The 20361-nt window shown below is 42.2% G+C and overlaps 1 protein-coding gene across 7 annotated transcripts in view; it reads left to right on the top strand.

Annotated features, from left to right (window-relative positions):
• The window catches only part of hspg2 (heparan sulfate proteoglycan 2), a 551229-nt gene that overhangs the window by 457882 nt on the left and 72986 nt on the right, over nucleotides 1-20361 (top strand). For all 7 annotated transcript variants that reach the window (XM_072245063.1, XM_072245064.1, XM_072245068.1 and 4 more), the window contains 3 exons: nucleotides 4087-4249; nucleotides 8292-8389; nucleotides 16533-16799. In XM_072245063.1, the coding sequence (XP_072101164.1) occupies nucleotides 4087-4249; nucleotides 8292-8389; nucleotides 16533-16799 (528 nt within the window). The remainder of the gene's footprint in view (nucleotides 1-4086; nucleotides 4250-8291; nucleotides 8390-16532; nucleotides 16800-20361) is intronic.

Genomic DNA, 20361 nt, shown 5'->3' with positions numbered 1-20361 from the left:
CACTGAGACTATATGGGTAGAACTCAAACGTGGAACAGATGCAAGCACTGATGGGACTTTAACTTCTCCAATATAAACTGGGACCTTCTGAGAGCAAAGAGTTTTGATGGAGCAGAATGTGTTAGGTATTTTCAGGATGGGTTCTTAAATCAATATGTAATAGGTAGGTTCAATTTAATGTTAGAGAAATGTATACAACATACATCCTGAAATTCTTTTTCTTCATGAACATCCACGAAAACAGAGGAGTGCCCCAAGAATGAATGACAGTTAAATGTTAGAACCCCAGCACCCCTCTACCATGCATAAGCAGCAGCAAACAACCATCCCCCCCCCCCCACCAGCAAAAAAAGTATCGGCATCCCCCACCAAGCACTCGAGCCTGCTGCAAAGCATCAGTAAAGACACAGACTTACAGTACCCCAAAGACTACTCGTTCACCTGGTAATTCGACATACCACAGGCTCTCGCTCTCCTGAATAAGGGAAAAAGAGGTGTCACCGTTTCACAGTGAGAGGGGAGATGTAACAAAACAACTCACCGATTTATGATGTTAAAAGTCTGTTGCGTCGCCTTTTCCGAGCTCTGTGCCCAAAAATCGCTGCTTATGATCTGCCATATCCTATGATACACCAGTTTTCTGTGGCGGCACTGACCTCAAATCCGCCCGCCTCCAGAGCCATGAAAATCTGGCACGCTGAAGGCGCGCTAGTCTTCTAGGCTGCATCCTTGGCATATCAAAAAGTGGCCAGTTGTGAGGCCCTGAGAGCAGGTCCCATTCCCGCAAAGAACCAAAGTCAGCATGCAACTCCAGGTCAGGGTCTTCAAAAGAACCCTGAAAAGGAAAAAAGAAGTACTAAAGATAGAAATAGAGCTGTTTATGAAGATGCAAGCAGAGGAGTCACCGTTAGGGGCCATCGTCCGAAGCTCCGGCCTCGAATAATAGTCCAACAAGAAGAGGAGCTTCTACTGGATCTGATGTTGGGGAATGAGCTTGGACAGATGACCAATCTTTCAGTGGGTGAACAGTAACCACAACTCAAGTTTTAAAATAGCTATAGATCAGGGTAAGTATTAAATGGACCAGGGCAGGTTACCAGAGCATTTGGCAGGAACTAGATAGAATTAGTTGAGAACAGCTGTTTTTGGTTAAGTCCACATCTAAGACCAACTGCACAGAGTTCAGAGCAGGTATGTTCCAATAAGAAGGAAGGACAAGGATGGCAGGGTAAGAAAACCTCTGATGTCAAGAGTGGTGATGAATTTAGTCAAGAAGAAAAAGGAAAATTATGTAAAGCTAAGATCAAACAGAGCCCCCAAGGATTGTAAAGAAGCCAGCAAAGAACTCAGGAAGGGAATAAGGAAAGCTAGCAGACGCCATGAAAAGTCCTTGGCAAGTAGAGTTAAAGAGAATCCCAAGAGGGTACTGTACATCAAGAGCATAGGGAGAGGGTAAGACCACTCAAGGATAGAGGAGGAGTATTTGCTTGGGTGCAGAGGATGTGGGTGAGATCTTTAATGAGTACTTTACATCAATATTTACTAAGAAGGACGTGAAGGATAGGGAGGTCAGTTCTGAGCTTATTGATATGCTCGGGAATTTTGAGGTAAAGGAGGTGGTGGTGTTGGGTCCCTCAAAGGGCATTAGTCCCCAGGACCTGATGGGATATGCCTCAGGTTATTGAGAGTGGCTAGTGAAGAGATTGTTGGGGCCTTGACAAATATCTCTGTGTCCTCTCTAGCCACAGGCAAGGTCTCGGAGGACTGGCGAGTAGCTAATGTTGTTCCAGTGTTCAAAAAGAGAACCAGGGATGATCCTGGAAACTTTAGAACAGTGAGTCTCATGTCAGTAGTAGGGAAGTTACTGGACAGAATTCTTAGGGATAGAATTTATGAGCATTTGGAAAACCCTGGCTTAATTAGGGAGAGTCAGCTTGGCTTTGTGCAGGACAAGTCATGTCTGACTAACTTGATTGAGTTTTTTGATGAGGGTGATTGGTGAAAGTAGAGATGTGCATGTTGTTTACATGGATTTTATTAATGTGTTTGACAAAGTCCCTCAGGAGATGCTGATCTTGAAGATGTAAGGTCCTTAAGATCCATGGTGATTTAGCCATTTAGATTCGGAACTGGCTTGTCCATTGAAGACAGAGGGTAGTGTTCAAGTGGACTTATTCTAGCCGGATGTCTGATTAGCAGGATCTGTGCTTGGACCTCTGCTGTTTGTGACGTGTATAAATGAGGTGGATGTAAATGTATCCCTTACTCACTCTTCCTTCAGTTAGTCCTGACGAAGGGTCTCGGCCTGAAACGTCGACTGCACCTCTTCCTACAGATGCTGCCTGGCCTGCTGCGTTCACCAGCAACTTTGATGTGTGTTGGATGTAAATGTAGATGGATGGGTTAGCAGGTTTGCAAATGATACCAAGATTGGTGGAGTTGTGGATAGCGTAGAAGACTGGCAAAGAATTTAGCGCAATATAGATCAGTTGCAGATATGGGCTGAGAAATGACAGATGGAGTTTAATCCAGACAAATGTGAAGTGTTGCACCTTGGTAGGGCAAATGCAAAGCAACAATACATTGTTTAGGGCAAGACCCTTAACAGTGTGGATGAGCAGAGTGATTTTGGGGTCCAAGTTCATAGCTCCCTAAAATTGTGGATCAAAAGCTTTAGAATCATTGAACCAATTAGAGATCAAATGTCAGGAAGTTATACTTTGTACTTTATTGTCGCCAAACAATTGATACTAGAACTTACAATCATCATAATGATATTTCATTCTGCGCTTCCCGCTCCCTGGATTACAAATTACAAATATGTTGCAGTTATAAAACTCCATTTGGACCACATGGAGAATTGCATACGTTTGTGGTCACCCCATTATCGGAAGTATGTTGAGGCTGCGGAAGGGTGCAGAAGAGGTTTACCAGAATGTTGCCTGGATGAGAGGGCATGTGCTATAATGAGAGGTTGGGCAAACTTGGGTTTTTTTTCTCTGGAGTGGCAGAAGCTGAGGGGAGTTCTGATAGAGGTTTATAAGATTATGAGAGGAATAAATAGAATAGACAGAAGGTGTTTGTTCCAAGGGTTGACATGCCTAAAATCAGAGGGTATGCATTTAAGGCAGGTAATTTCAAAGGAGATGTGAGGGGTAAATTTTTTACAGAGTGGTCGCTGCCTGGAAGCACTGGCTGGGATGGTGGTAGAGGCAGAAACATTAGAGACTTCTAAGAGATGTTTAGATAGACACAAGAATTTGAGGAAAATGGAAGGATGTAGACATTGAGCCAAAGAGCCTATGCCTGTGCTGTGCTGTACTGTTCTATGTTCTATGAGACTTCAGATGTTGGCTACCTGGATCAAAACGCATTTTGTGCTTCCCAATGAAGAGTCTCATCCCAAAAAGATTGACTGTTCACTTCCCCCATAGATGTTGCCCGACCTGCTGAGTTTCTCCAGCATTTTGTGCATGTTGATTGTTGCTAAGGATTCTCCAAGCTGACATACACGGAACAGACATGGGATGAGGTCAGGCTAGCCCAGAGACTAGGTGTTCCCATGGTCCCAAGAGCAAACAGCACCAATAGGTGCTTCAGCCCATTGTGTGCATTCAAGCCATCTCACAACCATTTACACCAACTTCACACTAATCCTTCTTTATTCTTACCACACACCCCTTCAGATTCTGCCACGCACCTTCAAAGGCAACTTATAGTGTTTAAATTAACTAACGACCTGCATGTTTTTGGGAAGAAGAAGAAAATTAGAGTTTTCCAGGGAAATCAGCCTAGTCACAGGTGTGAGAGTACACTCTGCGAGTCAGAGCTGGCACTGAGCCACTGGCTCTACCAGCTGCACCACTGTGCTGTCTAATAGACTGTAGTAAGAGGTTACATTTCTGACGTGTGGATGCTCTGCCGGTATCTACCTTAAGGAAACTGTCCTCACAGGCTTGCTGGTGATCTTCTAGAGAGAGGGGATCTCAGCAGCCACTCTATTCATCATTCTACATTCAGACACCACTACGTCACAGTGGCCAGAGACTGATTTTCTCTTCTTTCCTGTGCTGTTTACGACACCAGCTCCCCCGGCTGCACGAGTATCCCCACAGATTGAGGTGAAAAACGTCGGTGGTACTGTGGAATTCACCTGCTCCGTTATTGGTCACCCAGCACCTAAGGTCGAGTGGTTGAAGGAGGGAGGTCGCCTGCCACCAAATCACAAAATCACAAAAGGAGTTTTGAGGTAGGATGACTGTTATTTTCAACAATCAGGTACTCAGGTTGGCACAGGGACAGGGGTTATCTTTTAAAGAGAGCTTCATACATCAAACAGCAGCTTAATACCAAGTGAGTTATTAAAACAGTTGAACAGTAACTAAAGGTCCAACAAAGAAATATTTAGTTGTGTGACTAATACTTGGAATAAAATTGTGGATCAAAAACTTTGGAATCATTGAACCAATTAGAGACCACAATGTTTCTGTACAAGGGGGCGTGTGGATGTGTGAAGGGGTATGTGTGCATGTGAGTGTGTGAAGGGTGATGGGTGTGTGAAAGGGATTCTGCAAGTGTGTGTGGGAGAAGAGGGTGATGTGTGCATGTGAGTGTGTGAAGAGACTGTGCGTGGGTGTGTGGGAGAAGAGGGTAATGTGTGCATGTGAGTGTGTGAAGAGACTGTGCGTGGGTGTGTTAAGGGAGGATGTGTTCATGTAAGTAAGCTAAATGTCCTTCGTCACACCTTCAGAAGCAATCATCTATTTAATACAATGTGAATACACAGTTGCTTTTTATTGAGCTGCAGCTATACTGTAAAAAAATAAGAATTTTGTTGTTTCTAAACAGGTAAGTGCTTGAATTAAAGTGCAATTTTTGCCATGGTTACAACAAAGTGCACTGAAGTATTTGACCATATTCCACTGTTTTATATAAAACAGTGAATATTAGTCTGTGTCTTTTGTTCAGTGCTGGCAAGGCAAATTAACAAATGGCCCCATCAAAAACACCTCATGTTTCATAAGCAGGTAATATCAGAAAAAATTCCTCGGTGCTGCATGGAATTATTATTAGACAAGCTCCTACACATACTGAGCTGCAGATCATGTGCCTAAAGGTTTCATTCTTTGCTCAATTATCTGAGCAGCTTGTGTTACAAAGTTTCTCAGCTTGTAAAACATCAGTATTCACCATATGGTATCTATAAGACACATCTGTGCAATTTGTACATTCTTATGTATTATGCATCACTAAATTCTCAGAAATTTGATTAATATGTGACTTCAAGAGGCGGTGAGGCAGGAAACCCCTTCACTGAGTGACTTAACCACTTGGAGGGCTGAAGTCTGAATGAGTGTTGTTTGAATAACAACCACGATTCATCTCCATCAAGAGCAATAGTAGAGCATTGATATCCAATCCTTCATCTTAAATGTTTATTCCCTTGTTTACTATCACAACAATGTGAACCATCTGCAGAATGCACTGCAGCAGATTGCCAAGTCTCCTCTGGCAACAGTTCTGAAACCTACAGTCCCCGTCTCCTCAAAGTTCAGAGGCAGCAGATGCAGGCATCTGTAGCAGTCAATCTGCTTTAAAGTCACAGCTGGTCTTGACTGGCAAATGCGTTGCTATTTCCCTTCACTGGGTCCCCCTCCTATCTAAATCCCTGGAACTCTTCCCCATTTGTTTCCTCTCGACAGAGATTGCAATGTTTTGAGGTGCCCGAGCAACACAGCATTCAGGAGAGAGGAATAGATGTTGGTGAGGCCTACTTCGGAGCATTGTGTTTAGCTTTGGTCACCTACCTACAGAAAAGATGTAAATAAAAGTGAAAGAGTACTGAGAAAATTCACAAGGATGTTGCTAGGTCTGGAGGACCTAAGTTATATGGAAAGATTGAATAAGGTTAGGACTTTGTCCTTGGAACATAGAAGATTGAGAGGAGATTTGATCGAGGTATAACAAACGATGAGGGGTATAGATAGGGTGCATAGCAAGCATGCTTCTTCCACGGAGGTTGGGTGGGACTACAACCAGATGTCATGGTTTAAGGGTGAAAGGTGAAATGTTTAAGGGACACATGAGGGGAAATTTCTTCATTCAAAGGGTCGTGAGAGTGTGGAACAAGCTACCAGGACAAGTGCGAGCTCGATTTCAATGTTTAAGAGATGTTTGGATAGGTACATGGATGGTAGGGGTATGGTCCTAGTGCAGGTTGGTGGGTGCAGGCAGTTTAAATTGTTCAGCACTAACTAGATGGGCCAAAGGGCTTATTTCTGTGCTGTAGTTTTTTTTATGACTCTGACTCTGACTCTAATGGGAATGTGTTCAAATACCTCTTGAAGGTCCTTGTTGAATCTGCTTCCACTCCTTTTCAAGCAAGACATTTCAGATCATTTTAGCTTAATCTATTAAAGTCACTATTATCTTCCTGCCACTGGGAGCCATCTCTGTCTCTCTATGCATTCATAACATCTCGTTGCTTAGTACCTATCTGTAATCTCAATTTAATCCTTTTTCTTTAAAGACAATTCAATCTTACCCTATTTCTCCACTTAATTCCCTGATCCCGACCTTTAACTTCCTCTTTACTCCTACAAGCCTTTGACATTCTCTCTAGGTCTGAGTTGTCGCCATTGAGTTTAGAACAGTAAAAGGTTTTGTTGCTGAAACAGAAGAATTCTAAGAGGAATTGGCAGAGTCTGCTGAGAGGATATTCCCCAGCAGGGCTATCTACAACTTGAGACAGACTTTCAGAGCCAGAATTTGTGCATTTAAGAAGGAGGTGAGGAGGCTTTTCTTCTCTGAGACTCTTAACTCTTTGGCTTTCCCTACAACAAAGAGTTGTGGGGGCAGAGTTACTGAATATACTCTGGATGCAGCCTGACAAAACTTGGAGTGGTGTGTGTGGTTTGGTCTCCGCTCCGTAGGAACGATGTAATTAAGCCAGAAAGAGTGCTAAAAAGGTTTGCAGGGATGTTGTCTGGACTGAAGGGCTTGAGTTATAATGAGAGACTGGACAAGCCAAGACTTTGGAGTGCAGGAGGCTGAGGAGTGACCTGATAGCGGTTTATAAGATTATGAGGGGCACAGATAGGATAGTCATGAGGCTCAGGCTGGGGGAGTCTGAAACTAGAATGGCATAGGTTTAATATCAGGGGAGAAATGTTTAATGGGGATCTATCTGAAGGGCAAGCTTTTCAGATGGGGTGGCGAATATTTGGAACAAGCTGCCAAAGGAAGTAGTAGAGGTGGGAGCATTTACAACATTTAAAAGCTATTTGACCAGGTGCATAGATCGCAAAGGTTTAGAGCAGGGGTTCTAACGTTTTTTTATGCCAATGGCCAATACCATTAAGCAAGGGTTCGTGGTCACCAGGTTTGGAACCCCTGATTTTGAGGGATCACAGGCAAATGTGACTAGCTAAGGTAAGCATCTTAGTGTCAGCATGAGAAGTTGTGCTAAAGGGCCTGTTTGCATGTTTATTTTTCTAAAACTAATGAGCATTGCTACTGTGACACGGTGATTTCCTTTGGGATCAATAAAGTATCAGTTTATCTAATTATGAATCTAAACTGAAAGGCTCTCAACAAGGTGGGGAGAGAAGAGGAAAGGGTGCTGAGTTCAAGAATGGATCATTAATGACCTCATTGAATGGTGGATCAGGCTCAAGGGGGCCATCTGGAATAGTCAGGCTTCCGTTCCTTACATTCTGAATTGCGGTGTCCAGAACTGGATATGTCGAGTCAGTGGCCAATGAAGATTTACTATGATTTCCTTTCCTTTAACATATATAACAATAAAAGTGAATTCTCAGTGGTATCCAAGACAACTCTAAGAGATGGCGTTGCTCCAAATGTGATCCTCAGTGAAAGCCAATATTCATCCCTCAGACACAAGTAAACAATAGGTTCTCTGGTCATTTGTCATTGCTAACTTCAGTCTTGCTATGAGGAAATAAACAGATGTGCTATAACTTTAAAATACTTTCTTGCTTGTGAAATCATTGGGACACACTGAAGCAAAGAAAGGCATAATATGAATATGCTTTTTCCTTCTTTCCATCTGAGTTACTGGCACTAACATTTGAGTGTGAGTTAACCAGGAAATAATAGTATGGAGGGCCACACCATTCTTCAACCATGTTAATTTTTCTGTTGGGTACCAGTCAACTCATGATCAAAACAGAGTAATGAAAGGTTGTCATTGCCTTATGCTTTGCACATACACATTTCACTTGGAAATAGCAAGTTTCTGACATCAAATTCCATTGTTGGTCTTCTTTCAGAATTCACAACATACAAGAAGGAAATGAAGGAGTTTACATCTGCAGAGCATCTAACCAGTTTGGACGGGCACAGGACAGTGCCAAACTGGTCATCCAAGGTATGTCTGAGAAAATTTATTCACTAAAAGAGGTGCTGTATTTTGTCTTGATGAGCTGTCATCAACCTAAGATGTTCATTTCCACAGATGCTGCCTGACCTACTGAGTGTTTCCTGCAGTTTCTCATTTTTCTTTGAGACTTGCAGCATTTGTTTTTTCTTTAGTCTTTTATACATTATATTTATCTCAATTCTCTCTAGCCTGAATGTGCCTGAAAGCTATGTTAGGCATTTGGATGTGACAGATTGCCTACTGAACAGTTTCACAATGCCTCTGCCAGAAAAGCACTGTTTAATATGAGGAAAATTAGAAGAGAAATTCCTGTTGACGAACACACATGAGATTCCACTGATAACAACTTGATGTCAGGCCACGCTTGGCATTCATCAATTTAGAACACAGAACATGCAATAGTACCACCACCAACCCTGTGTGTTCCAAGCAACTACCACACTCTGTGGAAAAATCCCTACCTCTGCTATCTCCCCTAAACTTTCCTCCACTCTTCTTGCAAGGATATCATCAGGTATTAGCCATTGGTGCCCTGGGGAAAAGGTGCTGGCTGTCCACTCTATGTAGGCTCCTTATAACTTTTCCACCTCTATCATATCACCTCTCATCATCCTCTGCTCCAAAGAGAATAACCATAGATTCTTTCTTTATCAAAGTAAAATGTATTACATTCACCCCAAGATAAGCAATAACATAGGGACCAACAAATGTGTGTGAAAATCCACTAATCCAGCACCCTTGGGATTTTAGTAATGCAGGACTGGCTGATTTCTCAGATTTTTAATGCCCAAATATGCCATTATAATTTTTTAAGTGATGTTACACACTGGGATAACAAGTCATCAAGTGTACCTGCTGAGTGTGAAAAACAAGGTTTAAAAGTACACAAGAACCTGTGATCAGTGACTTTAAAGAGTCTATGTGATACATTGCCCAATGAGTCAGATATCAAATCATCAGGATTTCTGAGAAATGGGATATGGGAGTTTGAGAGGATGCTGTACGATGGAGCTGGAGAATGAAGAAAACAAGGCAGTTTCAAGGTGTATAGAGAATAATGGAGAAGTGGGAACCAGCTGAAGGTGGTGACAGAGCAGGAAGATGGTCAACTAATTGTGCTTGTTAGAGAACTGGTGCATTAGGCATCTACAGCTTACCTTATGGGTTTTTGCTGTAATCCTCAATGTCTTGAAGTGGTACGTGTATCGACAATACTCCATCTGTTGTATGAGCAGAATGAGGATTGGAGAGGCATAATCTGTCGATAGACTTCATTCATTCTGCACTGATAATGGTGCATGTTCTGGGGATGTTTCACTGCTACATTGATACCTCGTGCTTTCTGATATAATTTTTAGTCACCAGTCAGGACCTCTCCTCCATCTACTAGCTCTTCCTTCAGTTAGTCCTGACGAAGGGTCTCAGCCCGAAACGTCGACTGTACCTCTTCCTAGAGATGCTGCCTGGCCTGCTGCATTCACCAGCAACTTTGATGTGTGTTGCTTTCCTCTCCTCCATCCATTGTCTTGTACGAGATCAAAGCTCATACAGACTTAGAGTTGTGTCCAACACCGAGATGAGCTTCCAGCAATGGGCTCCTGGAGCATTACTACCTCTTTCAACTTTATAGTATTAACCGACCACCTTCCCCTTAGCTCACCTTCTGCTTGAGCCCACCTCCCTGGCCTCATTACCTTTGGTCCTGCCAATCTGAATGGACAATCTGCCATGTATCACACTGCCTAAGCTGCAGGTGTTGTTGCAACTTACACTTCCCATTCACTCTCTACTCACGCTCACATACATTGCTTCAAAGTAAAATTGTTGTCCTTAATTTCAAACTTGGCCTGATATTACCTGTCTATCTCTCTAAAATCATAAAACATAGGAACAGAATTAGGCATTTTGGCCCATCGAGTCTGCTGTGTCATTCTACCATGGCCAATTTATTCTTCCTCTCACCCCTGTTCCTTTGCCTGCTTCCCATAATTGAAGAACCTTTCAACCTCCACTTTAAATATACCCAGTGACTTGGCCTTCACTTCCTTCTATGGCAGTGAATTCCACAGGTATACTACCCTCTGGTTAATGAAGTTATCCTCATCTCTGTTATAAATGGGCAACCTTCTATTCTGAGACTGTGTCCTGTGGTCCAAGACTACTCCACGAGAAACATTCCCTCCAGATCCACTCTGTCTAGGTAGGCCCTTCAATATTCAATGGGTTTCATTGAGGTCACCCTTCATTCTATTGAACTCCAGCAAGTACAAGACCAGAGTCATCAAACACTCCTCATACGTTAACCCAGAATAATTCTTGTGAACCTTCTCTGGACCCTGCCCAATGCTAGCACATCTTTTTTAACATAAGGGGCCCAAAACAGCTCCATGTGCGGTCTGGCTTATGCCTTATAAAGCCCCAGCATTGTATCCTTGCTTTTATGTTCTAGTCCTCTCAAAATGAATGATAAAATTGCATTTGTTTTCCTCACCACCAACTCAACCTGCAAGTTAGCCTTTAGGGAATCCTGCGTGAGGCCTCCCAGGTCCCTTTAAAACTCTAATTTTTAAATTTCCTACCTGTTTAGAAAATGATCTTTGTCTTTATTCCTCCTCCCAAAGTGCAAGACCATACATTTCCCTGCACTATATTCCATCTGTCACTTCTTTGCTCATTCTCTGAATTTGTCTAAGTCCTTCTGAAAACTCTCTGCTTCCTCGACACTACCTGCCCTTCCACCTATCTTTGTATCATCTGCAAACATGGCCACAAAACCATCAATTCCATCATCCAAATCACTGGCATACAACATAAAAAGAAGCAGACCCAGTGCCAACCCCTGTAAAGCATCACGGGTTACCGGCAGCCAACCTGAAAAGGCCTTCTTTATTCCCTTTCTTTGCCTCCTGCCAGTCAGCCAATCCATGCTAGTATCTTTCCTATAAAACCTTGGGCTCATCTTGTTAAGCAGCTTCATGTGCAACGCCATGTCAAAGGCCTCTGAAAATCCAAGTAAACAACATCGGCTGACTCTCCTTTGTCTATACTGCCTGTTATTTCCTTGAAAATTTCCAACAAATTTGTCGGACAGGATTTCCCCTTGAGAAAACCATGCTGAATTTCACCTATTTTATCATGTGCCTCCAAATACCTCATTCTTAATACTGAACTCCAACAACTTAATCAACCACTGAAGTCAGACTAACTGGTCTATAATTTCTTTCTTCTGCCTTCCTCCCTTCCTAAAGAGGCATTTGGAGTTTTCCAGTCCTCCAGAACCATTAAAGAATCTAGTGATTCTTGAAAGATCACTCCTGTCTCCACAGTTTCTTCGCCACCTCTTTCAGAACCCTGGGGTGCAGTTCACCTGGTCCAGGTGACTTATTTACCTTTAGGCCTTTCAACTTCCCAAGTACATTTTCCTTAGTAAAAACAACTACATCCACTTTTGTCCACTGATAACTCTTGAATTTCTGGCATATTGCTGGTGTCTTTTATAGTGAAGACTGTTGCAAAATACTTATCAAGTTCATCTGTCGTTCCCTTGTCCCCCATTGCTACTCGTCCAGCAATATTTTCCAGCAGTCCAATAGCCCCTCTCACCTTTCTTTTACTCTTTATATGTCTGAAAAATCTTTTGGTATTTTCTTTCATATTAGTGGCTAGCTTACCTTCATATTTCTTTTTTTTCTCGTTCGGGCTTTTTTAGTTTCCTTCTGTTTTGAAAAGCTTCCCAATCCTCTAACTTCTCACTAATCTTTGCTGTATTATATGCCCTCTCTTTTGCTCTTACGCTGCTTTTGACTTGTCAGCCATGGATGCATTATAATCCCTTTTGGATACATTATCATCCCTTTAAGACGGGGTCCCCAACCTTTTGCGCACTGTGGACCGGTTTAATATTGACGATATTCTTGTGGACTGGCTGACGGGGGCGGGGGAGGTGTTCAAGTTCAACAGTGCGTGACGGAATGAGGAAAGGTGCAGCTGACTCGTATCGTCAAATCATATCGTTTCCGCGCAGCCCAGTGGTTGGGGACCACTGTTTTAAGATATATCCTCTTCTTTGGAGTGTACAGTTACAAGAAAAAGTTAAGAGAACCATTTGCAGTTACCTGGTTTTCTGCATTAATTACTTACAAAGTGTGGTCTGATCTTCATCAAAGTCACAATAATAGACAAACACAATCTGCCTAAACCAATAGGTACTACTTCTTGTCAATACTGAATACACCATTTAAATAGTCACAGTCTAGGTTCAAGGAAGTATGTGAACCTCTGGGGTAATGCCTTCTACAAAAGCTATTTGGAGTCAGACGTTCCAGTCAATGGGACGAGATTGGAGGTGTGGATTGTAGAGGTGCTCTCCCCTATATATATTAAAAAAAGACACAAAGTCAGGTTACTGACAGAGCCAGCTCTTCTCAAAAAGGATCTGTTTATGTGCACCATGCCTTGATCAAAACAACTTTCAGAGGACCTTAGAAGAAGAAGAATTGTAGAGATGCATGAAGCTAGAAAAGGCTACAAAAGCATTTCTAAAGACCTGAGTTCATCAGTCCACAGTAAGAGAAATCGTCTACAAATGGAGAAAATTCAGTACTGTTGCTATTCTCCCTAGGAGTGGACGTCATGCAAAGATCACACCAAGTGCGCAACGTGCAGTGCTGAAGGAGGTGAAAAATAACCCACAGGAAACAGCAAAAGACTTGCAGAAATCTCTAGAACTTGCTAAAGTCTCTGTTCATGTGTCTGCTAAAAGAAAAACACTGAACAAGAATGGTGTTCATGGAAGGACACCACAGAGGAAGTCACTGCTCTCCAAAAAAAGCACCGCTGCACATCTCAAGTTTGCAAAAGACCATCTGGATGTTCCACAATGCTTCTGGGACAACGTCCTATGGACAGATGAGACAAAAGTTGAACTTTTTGGCAGAAATTCATATTGCTATGTTTGGAGGAAAAAGGGCACTGCACACCAACAACAAAACCTCATTCCAACTGTGAAGCATGGTGGAAGGAGCATCCTGGTTTGGGAATGCTTTGCTGCCTCAGGGCCTGGACAGCTTGCAATTGTTGAGGGAACAATAAATTCAAAATTGTATCAAACCATTTTACAGGAGAATGTCAGGGTAGCGGTTCATCACCTGAAGCTTAATAGAAGTTGGATGATGCAACAAGACAGGGATCTGAAACATAAGAACTAAATCAATAACAGAATGGTTTAAAAGAAAGAAAATTTGTGCTTTGGAATAGCCCAGTCAGACTCCAGACTTTAACCTAATTGAGATGCTGTGGCAGGACATGAAGAGGGCTGTTCATGCAAGGTAACCCAGAAATATTGATGAACTGAAGCAGTTTTGTATGGAAGAATGGTCTAAAATTCCTCCTCGCCATTTGCAAATCTGATCAACAGCTAGAGGTTACTGCTGCTAAAGAAGTTTGACTAGTTTTTAATACAAGGATTAACATACTTTTTCCTGTGAATGTACTCAATAAAGACATGAAAAGTACAATTATTTTGTGTGTTATTAGTTTAGGCAGATTGTGTTTGTCTATTATCATGACTCAGATGAAGATCAGACCACATTTTATGATTAACTAAAGCAGAGAAACAGGTAGTTGCAATGGGTTCACAAACTTTTTCATGCAACTGTATTTATACTATGCCTTCCGAATTGTTCCCTCAAACTCCAGCCATTGCTGTTCTGCTGTCATCCCAGCTCGATTCCCCTTCCAATCAGCTTTTTTCAGCTCCTCTCTCATGCCTCTGTAATGCCATTTAATCTACTCTAATACTCATACATCTGCCTTTACTTTTCCTTCTCAATCTGCGAGCTGAATGCTACAGTATATTATGATCACTGGACCCTGAGGGTTCCTTTACCTTCAGCTCCCTAATCAAATCTGGTTGATTACACAACACACAATCAAGAATTGCATTTCTTTTAGTGGGCTCAACCACAAGCTGCTCTAAAAAGCCATTTTGTAAGCATTCTACATATTCCTTCTCGTGGTATTCAGCACCAACCTGATTTTCCCAGTCGACCTGCATATTGAAATCCCCCTGACCATCATAACATTGCCCTTTTTTTCACATGCCTTTTCTATCTCCCTTTGTAATTTGTATCCTACATTCTGGCTACTCTTTGGGGGCTGGTGTATAACTTCCATCAGGGCCTTTTAAACCTTGCAGTTTCTTAACTCTACCCACAATTATTCTACCAATCCTATGTTCAACTCTTTCTAAGAATTTGATTTAATTATTTACCAACAGAGCCATGCCATCCCCTCTGTTCACCTGTCTGTCCTTTCGATGCAATATGCATGTTGAGCTCCCAACAATGATCTTTTCTCAGCCATGACTCAGTGATGCCCACAACATCATACCTGCCAATCTCGAACTGTGCTGCAAGATCGTCTCCTGTATTCCGTACAGTGTGTACATTCAAATATAACAACTTCAATCATGTATTCATCACCCTTTTTGATTTTGGCACCCTGTCACACTTTAACTCATCCCCTGACTTTAGGTTTGCCCTATTATCTGTCTGTCCTTTCTCACACTCTCACTACACATTGCATCTAGTTCTATACCATCCTTAACCCTATTACCCCGGTTCCTATCCTCCTGCCAAGTTAGTTAATACCCTCCCCAACAGCTCTAGAAAACTTGCCCACAAGGATATTGCTCCCCCTTGAGTTAAGGTGTAACCTGTCCTTTTTGTACAGGTTATACCTTCCCCAGAAGAGATCCCAGTGATCCAGAAATCTGAAACCATCACCCAACCTGCACCAATATCTGAGCCACGAATTCATCTGCAAAATCATCCTATTCTTACCTCACTGGCGTGTGGCACAAGTTGCAATCCGGAGGTTACTACCTGTAGGTTCTGCTTTTTGGCTTTCTACTTAACTCTTTCTTGAGGACCTCCATCCTTTCCTGACCGAGGTCTTTGGTACGAATATGTACCATGACTGCAGCTGCTCATCCTTCCCTCTTTAAAGTGTTGTAGACCTGATCCAAGATGTCCCTGCTCCTGGCACCTGGGTGGCAAAATTTAATTCCTTGCAATGTAGAAGGAAGCCATCTAATCTATCCAGCTATCATCCCTCATTCTACACCACAACTGATTCTTCCTGTAACCTGTTCTCCCCTTATTCCCATCAGCTCTCACCTGATTTAGCCATTCACCCTGCCACTCAGAGTAATTTATAGTGGCCAGTTAACAGGCAAACCAGCACATCAGTGAGATGTGGGAGGAAACAGCAAACTTTGAGAACATGCAAACATTTCTTACAGATCCAATTCCTGGCCGAAGGACCTGTGCTAACTCCTCCTAGTACATGTTTTCCTCCTACTCTGCTTTCTTGGGCACCCTCACTGCACCACTGCCTTCAGATGTATTATTACTGAAATCTGTCATGAGTTTGCTATTTTGCGGCAACAGTGCAGTACAATGCATAAAAATACTTTGGGTTACAATAATATATATAAAAAAACCAGTACAAACGGAAAGCAAAACAGTGAGATGGAGTTAAAAGATTTTATGGGGAATTCAGAAATCTGACGGCAGAGGGAAGAAGCAGTTCCTAAAATGTTGAGTGTACATCTTTAGGCTCCTGTACCTCCTCCCTGATGGTAGTAATGAGGAGAGGCTGTATGTTGAGGGTCCTTTATGATGGATGTCGCCGTCTTGAGGCATCACCTTTTGAAGATATCCTTGGTGGTGAGGCTAGTGCCTCCGTACTGTCAGACGGGTGATGAATACAGGACTGAAGGTTTTTTATTCCAATGCATGCAGCATACGGAATAAGGTAGATGATCTTGTAGCACAGTTACAGATTGGCAGGTATAACATCATGGGCATCACTAATTCATGGCTGAAAGAAGATCATAGTTGGGAGCCGAATGTCCAAGGATGGGCAGGTAGGCAGAGGGAGTGGTGTGGCTTTGTTGGGAAAAAAAATGAAATCAAATCGTTAGAAAGAGGTGACATAGGATTCGAAGATGTTGAATCATTGTGGATAGAGGTAAGGAACTGCAAGGGTAAAAGGACCCTGTTGAGAGTTATATACAGGCCTTACAGGTTTTTGGAATAAAAATAACCTTTCCCCTGATCATTTTCAGCTCTACCCATTGTCATGATAAACGTAAGAACATCCATGCAGATGGTAATGGTTGGTGGCTCAGTGGAATTCGAATGCCAAGCAATCGGAGATCCCCAGCCTTTCGTCCGGTGGAGTAAGGTGGAGGGAACAATGTCGCCTGAAGTCCTTATTCGGAATGGAATGCTGAAAATTGAGTACGTGAAGGAATCTGATGCTGGACGTTACAGGTGTACAGCCACCAATGATGTGGGATCTGTCCAGTCCGAGGTGGTTCTGTATGTACAGAGTAAGTGAAGCCTGTATTGTTCTAGAGTGTGTTGCATTAAATGGAATGAACACTACTGAAGCAGGCCATTTGGCCTCATAACAAAGTAACAAACAGGAGCGAACAAGGCCCATATGGTCCTGTGAAGCTATTCGCCATTCAATAAAATTGTGGTTAATCTTTGACTTTCCAAGCTATCTTCCTTTCTAATTAAAATTTCACTTACTGGATGCCCGTGAGGTTATTGAATACTGATTGAATATAATCAATTCATAGTTCTTTGAGGCAGAGAATTACAAAGACTTGTCACCTTTTGAATTCCCCTTCATCTCATCAGTAAGCATCTAACCTCTATGTTCTTGTGGGTCTGTGTACCTGGGTCTCAGCATTCCAACCAGAGGAAGTAATCTCCTGGCATATGTTTCAACAAGACTGTCACTTGGTCCTTGAAACTCCAGAGTGTGTAGCTCTATCTTACTCAATCTTTCCTCAATGGACAACACCCTCATCGCAGGAAACATACACACAAAATGCTGGAGGATCACAGCAGGCCAGGAAAAGAGTAAAGAGCTGATGTTTCACGCTGAGACATCGTCTGTTGTCTCTTTTCCATAGATGCTGCCTGGCCTGCTGAGTTCCTCCAGCATTTTGTGTGTGTTGTTGACTGCCTACAAGATGGCTTTTTAGAGCAGCTTGTGTTTGAGCCTACTTGGAGAAAGACTGTTTTAGTTTGGGTGTTGTGTTGATAACCTAGATCTTATCAGGGAGCTTAATGTAAAGGAACTCTTAGGAGACTGTGATCATAATATGATTGAATTCATACTTAAATTTGAGAGGGAGAAAGATAAGTCAGATGTATCAGTATCACAAATGAATAAAGAGAATTACAGACGCAAGAGAGAGGAGCTTGCCCAGGTAGATTAGAGGAGGATACTGGCAGGGATGACAGCAGAGCAAAGGTGACTGAAGCTGCTGGGATAGATATGTCCCACAGAGGAAGAAGTTCTCAAATGGCAGGTGTGGGCAACCATGGCTGACAAGGGAAGTTAAGGACTGCATAAAAGCCAAAGAAAGAGCCTCACATGAGGCTGCTTAAGGTAGAAAAAGTGAGTGGGAAGTTGGATGACTGAGAAGCTTTTAAAATGCAAAACAAAAAGCAACTAAAAAAGCTGTAAGAAGGGAAAAGATGAAATATGAAGGCAATCTAGTCAATAATATAAAGCAGCATACTAAAAGGTTTTTCAGTTATATAAGGAGTAAAAGGAAGGTAAGAGTTGATATTGGACCACTGGAAAATGATGCTGGTGAGATAATAACGGGGGACAAAGAAATGGCAGACGAATTTAATGGGTACTTTGCATCAGTCTTCACTGTGATAAACACTAGCAGTGTGCCAGAGATCCGTGAGTGTTAGAGAGCATAAGTGAGTAATTACTATTACAAAGGAAAAAGTGTGAGGCAAACTCAAAGGCCTTAAGGTGGATAAGTCACCTGGGCCAAATGGACTACATCCCAGAGCTCTGAGAGAGGTTGCTGAAGAAATAACGGATGCATTAGTCATGATCACTTGACTCTGGCATGGTTCCAGAGGACTGGAAGATTGCAAATGTCACTTCACTCTTTAAGAAGGGAGGAAGGCAAAAGAAAGGAAATGAAACACCAAGTTAGCCTAACCTCAGTGGTTGGGAAAGTGTTGGAGTCTGTTATAAATGATGAGGTTTCAGGCTACTTGGAGACTAATGATAAAATAAGTCAAGGTCAGCATGGTTTCTGTAAAGGGAAATCTTGTCTGACAAATCTGTTAGAGTTCTTCGAGGAAGTAACAAGTAGGGTGGACAAAGGAGAGGCAGTGGATGTCATTTACTTTGATTTTCAGGAGACATTTGATAAGGTGCCTCACATGAGGCTGCTTAACAAGATAAAGTCCTATGGTGTTATAGGAAATACACTGGCATGGATAGCGGAATGGCTGATAGGCAGGAGGCAGCAAGTGGGAATAAAAGGGGCCTTTCCTGGTTAGCTGCCAGTGACTAGTGGTGTTCCTCAGGGGTCAATATTGGGACCACTACTTTTCACATATTTGTCAGTGATTTAGATAATGGAATTGATGGATTTGTTGCAAAGTTTGTGGATGATACGAAGATAGGTGGAGGGTTAGGTAGTGCTGAGGAAGTAATGTGATTGCAGCAAGACTTATTCAGATTGGAAGAATGGGCAAAAAAGTGGCAGATAGATGAATGATAATGCATTTTGATATAAGGAACAATCGTGAAGACTATTATCTAAATGGGGAGAAGTTTCAAACATCAGAGGTACATTGGGACTTAAGTCCTCGTGCAAGTCTCACTGAATGTTAATTGACAGGTTGGGTCTGTGGTAAAGAAGGCAAGTGCAATGTTGGCATTTATTTCAAGGAGAATAGAATATAAAAGCAAGAAGATAATGCTGAGGCTTTATAAGACACTAGTCAGGCCGCTCTTGGAATATTGTCAACAGTTTTGGACCTTTATCTCAGAAAGGCTGTATTGTCGTTGGTAAAAGTTCAGAGGAGGATCACAAGGATGATTCTGGAAATGAATGGGGTTAACATATGAGGAGCATTTCACTGCTTTGGGCCTGTACCCACTGGAATTTAGACGAATGCAGGGGGATCTCATTGAAACCTACCAAATGTTGAAAAGGCTAGATAGGGTGGGATTGGAGAGGTCATTTCCTATGGTGGGAGATATTCAGAACTAGAGGGCACAGCGTCAGAATTGAGGGATGACTTTTTGGAACATAAGTAAGGAGGAATTTTTTTAGCCAGAGAGTGGTGAATCTGTGGAATGTTCTGTCAGAGACTGTGGTTAAGGCCAAACCTGTGGGTATCTTTAAGTCAGAAGTTGATTGTTTCCTGATCAGTCAGGGCATCAAAGGATATGCGAGAAGGCAGGTGTATAGGGTTGTGTGGGATCCGGGATCAGCCATGATGGAATAGTGGAGCATGGCCTAATTCTGCTCCTATGTCTTATGGTCTAACATATACCAGTGATATTAAACCTAATTCTAATCCTGAACTTCAATTTTTTTTCAAACTGCTTCGTAAATATGAAGAGTTGGGTTTTTAGCATCTAGTCTTTACTTTCATTGATGCCATCCCACCTTCATCTTTTATTAACTCAAGTACACCCTGATCTGTGCTGTTTTTGCACTAACTTGGCAGATTTCCTGAATTCACTTTCAAATCTTGACTTGGTGGGATTTGAACTCTCTAGGTTTTTTGTCCAGTCCACTGGGGCACTGCATCCTGGAATTCTGAGAAAAGGCATGGTTCCAAGAAAATTCCCAGATGTGATTCAGCAATACTATTATTTCCAGATGTGACTTGTTTCCAGTTCTCTGTCATTTGTTTGATTGTTAATGCCCTTTGGGAGATCAGGAAATGGGCATGAAATGTGAATTTACTAACGTTGGCTGTATCCCAAGAACAAATATGAATAAATCTTAAACTAAGCCAGTCTCAAACTTCCATTTATTCCTGATTACTGCAACAGCCTGACTAAGATTTCATTTCTATGTTCCTCTAAATTATTATTCAATTTAG

Source organism: Mobula birostris, chromosome 27, assembly GCF_030028105.1.
Source record: "Mobula birostris isolate sMobBir1 chromosome 27, sMobBir1.hap1, whole genome shotgun sequence".
Lineage (NCBI taxonomy): Eukaryota > Metazoa > Chordata > Chondrichthyes > Myliobatiformes > Myliobatidae > Mobula > Mobula birostris.
Note: the sequence above shows the minus strand (reverse complement) of the source record. Positions and strands in the feature narration are given on the sequence as shown.